The following is a 10,005-nucleotide window of genomic DNA, read 5'->3' as shown; positions in this document are numbered from 1 at the left end:
GTTTCAGGGCAGGTGGAGTTAAGGAATGGTACTATTTAGCCTGGATTATCTTTGCAAGCAGGAGTAGAGGGATTACTTTTTTTTTCTGTTTCCCTGACAGAGCACATGCATCCAATGTGCTTCCCAATCCTAGCCCAGCTGGCCAAAACAGCTTAAGAACGAGCAATGCTATGGCCTCTGTGAGGTTTGGTCTAGGACTTTTTTTTGTTTGTTTTAAAAAGAGCTTTTGTTCAGCTGTTCCTTGGTATTTGATATGTTATCATCCACCAGGCATGCACCACTGAAGGGAAGCTGCGGTGCTCTTGGGCTGTGGCTGAATTCTGCGTCAAACAGAAAACCGTTTGACGCAGAATCAAAGAAACTGTTGCCACTTTAACATTCGAGATGCAGAAAAATAAAACCCTTTTAACTTCTGATCACATGATTCTTGAATAACCAGCAAAGCCAGCTTTAAAAAAAAAAATTAAAAAAAAATAAATCTGTATATCCCTGGACACTTTAGACTGCCAACTGCTGAAGGTTCTTGTTACTATTTTGAAATAGGGTGTGGGTGGAGGTACCTACTAAAGCTTTCTACTGCTGCTGCCACCATTGCTGCTAATGGGGTAGGTGTTTCCAGAAATCCCTGCTCCTAAGGAGAAGCCTGAACTTGCATCTGCGCCTCTGCTGGGGCACATTGAAGACAGGATTTTCTTGCACCATCTGTTATTTGCATCACCGCTGCATGGGGATGCCAGCCTGTGACAGCACCCAGACCTGCTGCAGGCACAGCAGCAGCCAGGGAAGAACAAGGTGAGCCATGAAGGGAAGTCACCAAGACTGGGATGGCCACTGAGAAACAGGCAGGCAGCAGAGTATGTGACACTGATATGACTGGGCAGGATCTGACAGTTGCCATGAAAAACCCCACACTTTCCACGAGATAGCAGATTAGTGGCTTTTAAAGCACCTTGCTGGTGAAGGCATCACAGTATGGGAGTATGGGAGGAGGGACTCACACCCCCAACTCCACAGGCTTACTCCGCTGTGAGTTGCCACACTTTTCAGTTGAGCCTCACAAGGATTTATACGCACTGGACACACATGGCACAAACTCAGCAGCTTCTCTCCCCCAACTGGTGGCAGTGACCAGAGGTCCTGCCTGTATCTCTGGGGCAGTACAGCTACCAGACAGCAGCAGACCTTTCCCGATGCACTTGTCTGTGCAGCACACTGCACCCTGCTAGATGCCCATTTGCACTCAGATGGAAGTGTTTGCTGAATTTTTGTGGAGCCTTCAACTTGTTTTCCTGACACTGTTGGATTGTCTTTTAAACTCATCAACCCTGCTCAAGACTTAGGCAAATGGGCTTTACACAGTCACTTTTATGTCGCTGAAAACATATCTGAAGGAAAGGCAGGAGGTCTCCAGAGTACTGACACTGCATGAATAGATAAAAAGCCCTAAAATAAAAAGCAGTACAGAGCAGCACAGCTCTCAGTATAAACAGGTATGTGAATACTCAGCACCTTTCTTAGAGATGCTGATGTTGAACCTGGGCAGTTTATCCACTTTTCAGCAAAGTAGCTGTACCTGCTGAAACCAAAAGAAGAAAACCAGCAGATTTTAGTGGGAATAGAACTGAACTAGCAAGCACCAGGACTTGTTAGTTTTTAGAGTACAAGTGTGCTGATAATCCCATTACCATTCAACCTTTGCACCCCTCAAACACGCTATTTGTTGCCCAGCTGGACACCAGCCTCCTGGCACATGGACAGCAAGAAGATGCTCCCAGGTTCCCTGTACCTGGTGCACCTAGAAGTCCTGGTGAGTCCCCTGCAGCGCCTGGGTGATCCACCAGTTCCCTTTTCTGACATATGCTGCATCTTCCCTCCCAGAAAACTCACCTCCCACAGGCTTTCCCTGGAAGGAATCTTAATCCTTCTGACCTTTCTGAATACAACTCCTTCCGTTCTTTATTTTCTTAAATAATCCCTATCTCTGGTTGTGGTCAGGCACACTTATTTTTTCCACTTTCCATTCTTCCCGCAAATTTCAACCCTCTGTGTGAGTGTAAAGTTGTTGCTGTAGGTCTTTGGGAGTCTACCTCTCTCCCAACCTCCTTTACTTCCTCTGAAATCACTTTCCTACTTAAAAAAGCCTGCAAGCTGTTTCTCGACCATACCCAATCCTCCCATCACTTTGTCAGGAGCGCTGGACTGTCTTTTACAGTCAGAGACAGTGATGATAAATGACAGCCTCCATAATCCAGCAAGTGCTGCTGTCCAGGGGCAAAAGTCACAGGCAGATGTGGAGCCTGCCCACTGAGAACACTGCAGAGGGAAGAGGGCACATCACTCACAGCAGTAAATCCCATCCATGCTCCAGCTGCTCAGCTCCAAGCAGTATCAAAGCCCCCTTTGCAGGCTACAGAGCACACAGTGCTTTTGAGTCTTCTCTTGCCAGCAGACTTCATTTTCACTTAAAACACTAAATGAGGAAAAAGGCATCTTCCATTCTCCAAAAGAAGGCTGCATGCAGCCCTGTACACTCCCCATTTCAGTAGCTCTGATATTGACAGCCAGCTGGATAATGCATTCAAGCACGCTGGGGATCAAACCCTTTATCCAGGAAATCTGTCTCTGTTTGCTGAAGGAGCCCCTGGTGAACAGGTTTTGAGGAGTGGAGATTCAAACCATGCTTCCCACCTCACTCCTAACCAAAGTGGGTTAGGAAGCAGGAGTGCCAGCCAGAAGCAGATTGCACTTCTTCCCAAAGAATCACAAACAACTTTACAAATATTAGACCTCACAGCTCGCTTGGAAGAAGTCAATAAACATCATTTCTACCACCTTACCCAAGTTTTGCTGAAAAAGCAATGCTAGAGGGAAGCTTATCTATGTGTCCAAGGTCAGGCTTGACATCTGTGACAGATTGAGCTGTTTTAAGTCCCTGTACATCCAGCCTTCAATCCTAGAATCAGACACCACACAGTGCCTCTAACTTTTAAAGAGGAAGCATTGAAAGAAAAGAAAAATCTTTTACAGCCTAGCTGAAAACCCACTGGAAGACCTGATGAGTGTCTACTTCTGAAATCAGCTGCAACACCATCCTCCCCTTTGGGAGCAAGCTTTGCCCTGCCAGTACCAGTTCCAAGTTCCTCAGGCTGTGCCCATCCTCAATGGCTCTCAGAACCAGTAACATACCAGACTGGGGTGGGGGCAAAGCAGGGCATAACTCGCACTAGGAGTGCCAGGGGTTTGTCCAGTCTTCTGTCTGGTCCTTCCTTGGCTCCCTTGGACCTGTGCATCAGCCAAGAGCAGAGATTTAAAGGTACAGCCACCAGCATCTTCACCAATACCATAGCTATCACAGCATGCCAAAAGTGTTCCGCTGGCTTCCAGTGAACCTGCAAGCCCTCAATGGTGACTGGAAGCAGAGCTAGTGCCGAAGCACTGGTACCTGCTCTGGCAAATGAGGCTGATGATCGCCTTTGAGCGGCTGCATGACACGTGTGGCATCAGTCACTGAGTACTAGATTTTTCTTTCTTTAGGCTAGACTAACTGTGTTCTGGTAAGCTGGCTAACTCTGAATTGGAAAGCAGGTGGTAAGAGAGTCTTTTCTGGTGCAGACCCTCCTCTCTCGGGAAGACACAGTGCCAGGGGAAGGGGATGCACAGCCACAACGTGGCTGCCAGCGGGGAACGCCTCGGCTCAACTGCGGTCAATAGCACCATTCCCCCGGCAGTGCTTTTGGTCTCTGCCTTGCTAATATTTGCTTTAAGAGGTCTTGATGAGTCAAGCTGCTCAGGATGAAAGTCCACAGCCTGCTGGCAGTGTGAGTGAGAGCACGGAGCCTGTACTAACAGAGGATGCCGGGAGTGCAAGGTGCACCTCAGCTGAGCTAATGGGACCACGAGCCAGCAGCGATGACTTGGGGCAGAGCTCTCTGCTGTAAGCCCAGCCAAGAAAAATGAAGGCAGCCATTTTCCTGCAGTGGGCTTCAAAACTGTCCATGGTGTTGTTGCCTTGATAGTTAACCAAAATGATAATTTACAACCTTTTTTTTTTTTCCAGTTGTAGTCTAAATCTAAACTAGATCTGTTTTCAGAAGCATTCTAATTTAAGCTCACACTTTAGTAAATCCTTAAAATTAACAATTTCTTATCTGTCAGCCTCCAAGACAAACACAGATTTTCAGAAGAACTAAGAGCAGGCAAAAACTCAGCCAAACCTATTCATCCCCAGGTGAGGTCCACAGGGGGAAGTGTGACCCGTCAGCATGCCAAGGAACTGGAGCCCAGCTTTGCAACTTCTGGCACATAAAGCCTGCATCTTCCTTCAGGACTTAAATCCTTCATGTAAGGAAGACAGAAATTAAATCTATTCAGCAGGGAAAGCAGGCTTTCACCAAAAGAAAAACCACGGTTTTTCCTCATCTCTACCTTCCTTGTTCAGGTTTATCCCTTTTATGCATAAAGAAAAATTAAATTTCAAATTTGCAAGAATTAATAGCTGCACTACAGAGGGCCACAATTACTACAGAGGATGAACAGCATGAGTCTACAAGAGCAACTGTGGCTTTATATCAGCTAAAGCAGTCACCATTTATTTTTTTAATCTTGAAATTGATGAGTTTGCTTTTAAAGTTTAAAAATATTAAAATGGGATCAGGCCCTTCAGTGGAAATAAAACAACAAAATTCAAGTCTCTTGATTTGTTAGAAAGGCCAAACTTCTTTCAAAACACTCCTAATTTTAATTTGTTCATACGCAAGACAAACGTTTAAGAAGAAAAAAAGAACAGTCTCCTAGCTATTTTTCCACCCAGTAAGAACCGCTGGGCAAACAAACTCGTATTCATTGTTTACCTTGGGGCAGGACCCCGACTCTTTAACCAGGTTAAGGGCCCTATTGTGTTAATCTTTACATTAGTCCAGTGCAACCTGCCTCATAATTAAACAAAGTAATGTGAGTCCCTCTTTAGTAAGGGGGCTGGGACAAACGACACCAACCCCCTCCTCCCTACGCGCACGCTGTGGTATGATCTGCCACCTCCTATAAATGCTGCCATTTGTCTTTTCTTTAGATGCATTGCAGGAGTATTTCCATATAAGCCTTATTATAATAAAAACGACAGTGTGACAAACAGCTTTGAAAATAGGTCTGCTGCTCCAACAAAGCACAGACACAACACACTGATTTGCAGAAATACCCCGTAAAATTCAGAAGTGCTACTAGTTGATTTGAAATCCAGTAAATTTAGGTGGTTGCTTTATTTTCTTCATCATGACACCTATTTCCTTAGACAAAGATGAAGAAGTAGAACATGTGCTCTATGCCTGCAACTGTTCCCCCAATCCCTTCCTTCTCCTCCCCTCCAATTTACATTGATTACAGGTTTCAAAGTCTTAGAGATTCATTTTTAAGTTCTATTTAAAATGCTGATTTTTACTTGTTTTCTATTCATCTAGATCAATAATGCTCAGATGATAAATATGTACCATTTACCATTTATACTTTTTCATCTTACTGAATGTCCTACAGCAAGCCTAAGAAACATCAGTTCCTGGATAGCACTTATATTTCCCCGCTTTAGCCTATTCCCTGTTTTATCTATGACACAATACATAAGCCTGAGCGTTTTCTATTAACGCAGACACCCGTTATAACATTCAGACATTAAGTGCAGCAGAAAGGAACTGCATCTTAAAATGTTCACTGCTCATTAAAAAGTTTGTCTAATTTTATGATGACAGTTCAGCGCATACATTATTCTCTGCGAAACAGTGCCCCAGTGTTAAGACATCGCCACATCAGTTTTCTATTCAGTCTTCACCGAGAGATGAGAAGCCACCATTTTCTTTTTGATACATGCAAATTAAATGGTTTGTCTCTACAGAAAGTGTAAACCACAGAGAATTCTGCATTTCAGTGGCGATACTGTCACCTAGCATTAAAAACAAGTATTAATTTGTAAATGAATCTCCTCAATCGTGTTCAAAGGAAGTAATTAAGCATTTAATATACTAACAAACCAGCACAAATATTAGTTCTGTTTCCAAGGTATCTCACAACCATATAAAATTCCCCTCACGCTAATGATCTGCATCAGAACAGACTCTTGTACACCATTTTCAATAGATGCTTACCAGAGTCTTGCACAAGCTATACAATTCATACTGTTTCAAATTTAGCAACACATAAATAGCTGCTTACACATATCTGGGACTATTAGACTTGATTTTACATTCTAGAGCATTAAAAAACAACAGCGTATTGCCAGTATCCTGCTTATGAAATGCTACAAATTCTTTAATAGTCATGCAGTATTTTCAGCATTTAAGAAAAAAGCTCAAAATCATTTTTCTAGCAAGAGCATTTAGGAATGCCTTACCTCATTAAAATAAAGTTTTAAACAATGTCTACATTTAACTTACATAATGCACTGGGTTTGCTGTAATTATCTAGTAATTCCAACTATTCAGTAATACAGGAGACTTAAAGCACAGCTTAGGAACAGGAAGATTTGCGTTTTCCAGCAACCTTGTGAAACTCTGGTGAAGTTAATTCATTGCACTGACAAGAAAAGAAACCTCAAAAACAGTCAGGCAAAGTAGTTCAGCAGCTGTATACAGGGCTTTTCTTTCGCTCAAGGCTTTAATAATTTCAACAGGCACAATTTCACAAATCATCTTTCAAACTCTGAATAGCCATGCTGCGATAAGAACCAAAGCTGCAAGAGTCATGGCTCTCCAGTAATGCACAAAAATCCCGATATACAGAGTGGCAACTGAGAGATACATTCATTAACTTTGTTTTCCTGGCTTTGAAAAGGTCAAGTGGGATGCTGATTGCCAGTCAACCACTTTGTTTCGGGCATTTTTATTAGACAAAAGGCTTACAGTTAGCACTGCATTGTGCCCCACCCAGCTGGCTGAGAATTGTCATCTTCTCACTCCATTAGGCTGTAGGGCTGTATCACAATTTCCTAATTAAGCATTCCCTCCGATACATGTGTCTACCTTATAAACACACTGTTCTTTCCCTCCCCTCCTAAATAATCTTTTGGCAGGTCAGACACGAGGAGAAAAAAAAAACAAACCCAGGAATGAAACAATGAAGGAACAGGATAGTACTGACCTTTTCTTGTAATAATGTCTTGCATCTCTCCCTCCCTTACTGGTTTCTTAAACTAGGAAACCAGTTCTTTAAAAATTAATTACCAGAAGGAAAAAACCCAACCCTTCTTCAGAGCACCCACTCCTCCCCAAAACCAGGCAAGCCTATATTGGTCAATTTTTATTCTAAATATATTTCCAGAACGAGGATTTTTCCACGCACACATCCTGCATCAACCTCACTCTATCTGCATAGGACATATAAAATGTAATGGGTAAAATACGATGAAGTAAGTAGTACTCTTTTCTCTCCTTTCACCACACATATGTATTGACAACATGCAAATGCAAGGATGTGAAAAGAATGCTAAAACTTTATACTTATGAAATCCAAGTTACAAGGTTTTCAATAAACACATGAATTTGACCATTCATAAGAACAGTAAATGACAAGTTTATCATGAAAGAATGTCATATTTACTTAACCCCTATTTACGTGATTTGAGGCAGCCATACTTATCATGAAATACCAAGTGCACACTGTGAGAGAATATTGACGACACTGCTAGAGTACAGAAAACATTTTCTGTTTTCAAAACAATTTAAAGTAATACAACATTCTCCCAGGTCTCTCTATATACACTCGGTTCAACTAAACCCCTCACCTATCTTTTAAAATGCAAGCCTGACTAAGGCTGGCCAACAGCAATATTATGCTAATAAAAGTCAAAATGGGGCATCTCTTAGCTTGATGGATTAAAGGGAAAATAGGTAGGACACAGTTTTCGTGAGAAGGCCCAATTCTTCCCTTCCTTCTGTTTCTAAAACTGATCTTACGAGCACCCACTATTTCTCCTCTCCACAGCATCTTTTTAAAACTCCTCTTACATCTCCAGACAGCCATCATGCCTATATGCAGTGACAAGAGTTTTCAGAAATGTGGACTTCTTTTCAAGGTAAAATGCAGGCATATTGAGAAGCAACCTTACTTGCCCTAGTATTTCCCAGAACGTATTCAACAAAATCCTATTAACCCACAATTACTTAACCTGTGGTGAAATGTGGCAAACTCTTCCCTTCTGAACATGTATCTAAGACAGTTTTTGCTCTTATTACATTAAAAACATCATTTCCACATTAAATAAGTTGAATTCGTTACCATACCTTAATTTTCCTTTGTAGTTTTCATCTGTTCCTTTACTGTTGAGTGGTATTAATGGAATCCTTGAGGTACCTACCTTACAACATTTTAATGGCTCAAGCAAGGCCATAATATTTTCACAAATTATTTGAAATATATGTCATTCTTTAACAGGGGATAGGTGCTGATAATGCAAGCACTGGAAACACAGGTGAATTCTTTCCTAGTTACTATTTTTTTTTTTTTTTTGGTATCAAAAGCAGAGCCTTTCAGATATTACCCATGATGCCCCAGAACCAAAAACATCTGCAATATGCTACGTTCACTGTTTGTCGCAATCAACCCACCTATTTAAAGCAGGGGGAAGAAACCACTAATCTACCAAAATACACACACACAGAGACACAAAATTCATGGAAAGACCTCTTGTACTTACGTGTTGCACTGAGCCGCATGCAGGAAGGTAGCTGTGTCAGTGCCAGCCATGTTGAAGACCTGCAAGACCCAGGTATTTGTGAAGATGTTATTTGTTGGCTTTGTGACTTTCAACTGAAAAACAACCCCCGCTTCCCCAGAGCCACCTACAATTTTGCTAATGATGTTCTAATTTTAAACGTTGTGTGTGAGAGACAGGGTAAGGAGAAATGTTCTAGGTATTTTAACCTCTTAATGCTGCAGCTGTAATGCAAGAATGTTTAAGAAACACCTGGAATGCTCCTTCATGGGTAACTATTTCTCTCCCGCTGAAGAAGAAAGGGGGGGGAAAAAAGGCAAGTCCTTAAGCCATGTAGTTCACACCTTCAGAGGTAGCGACCCTGCTTGGTTAGGACAAATGGTAGGACATGCAAGGTGATGTTTGAAATCAAGGTCTCCTTCTCAAACACTTTTTTCCCTTTTCTCCGTCCAAGTAGGTCACCCCTCTCAGCTGATTTTGTGTAATTGGTCTAGTTTGTTAAAAAGAGAAAAGAACCCGTCCTGCAGCATATGCTACCAGGAGAGATAGTGCCCTGCTGCAGAGGGAGAGGGCTTGCTAAAAGGGAGCATCACCAGCTGTGGCCGTTTTAGACTTCTTTCAGGATGTAGCAACCTGGATTTCTCAAAACCTCTTCAGTAGAAGCAGCACAGCAAAGGCGTTTCCTGGTGGCTCCCTGCTAATAACTGCACCGAGCTACAGCCTGGTCACCAAACCACGACTGCACGAGGGCAGCCGAGCTCTCCTCATCCCAAACACGCAGCGCTCAAGCTTTACCTTGGCATCCCCCCTCCCTGGTGACAGCAAGATGTGCTGTGTCGGTGCGGAAGCCTGATTGCTCATTCCCCTCGCGCAGTCCCTAGAAGAGGTGGGTGCTCTGGGGCGCTCCCTTGCCCGGGGAACAGGCGGCACCGCTGTTCTGGAACCTTCCTGCGCATGCTAGCCCAGTGCCTGCATCCCAAAATCTGCCTGGCAAAAGCGCGCTCCTGGAGAGCGGCTGCTCCTACCGCCACACCAGCAATCAGAAGAGGGCTTTTTCACATACTGTATTTCCCAACGAAACCTTAAAGTAATTAATTGTGCTTTTGCTTGCTCCTCCTGAGCTACGTAGTGGCTAGAATGTGATGGCCGCTAAGTTTGGAGGGATTTTAACTAAAAAAACCCACAAAACCCAAAACCCAACTGAGACCAGAAACACACACCCCAACAACGGAGGTGCAGCAGTGCCCTTTTCCCTGCAGCTGCTCTCAGGGACGCAGGTCCTGCCACCCCTCTCCGTACAGCCCCGACTG

The 10,005-nt window shown here is 43.3% G+C and overlaps 1 protein-coding gene across 1 annotated transcript in view; it reads right to left on the bottom strand.

Moving 5' to 3' along the window:
• The window catches only part of LOC108446813, a 62,270-nt gene extending 53,526 nt beyond the window's left edge, over positions 1–8,744 (bottom strand). The window contains exon 1 of the mRNA XM_017734578.1: positions 8,678–8,744. Coding sequence (XP_017590067.1) covers positions 8,678–8,696 — 19 coding nt within the window. The 5' untranslated portion in view covers positions 8,697–8,744. The remainder of the gene's footprint in view (positions 1–8,677) is intronic.
• Positions 8,745–10,005: the final 1,261 nt, after the last annotated feature.

Source organism: Corvus brachyrhynchos, unplaced genomic scaffold (genome assembly GCF_000691975.1).
Source record: "Corvus brachyrhynchos isolate BGI_N302 unplaced genomic scaffold, ASM69197v1 scaffold94, whole genome shotgun sequence".
In the NCBI taxonomy this organism is placed as follows: domain Eukaryota; kingdom Metazoa; phylum Chordata; class Aves; order Passeriformes; family Corvidae; genus Corvus; species Corvus brachyrhynchos.
Note: the sequence above shows the minus strand (reverse complement) of the source record. Positions and strands in the feature narration are given on the sequence as shown.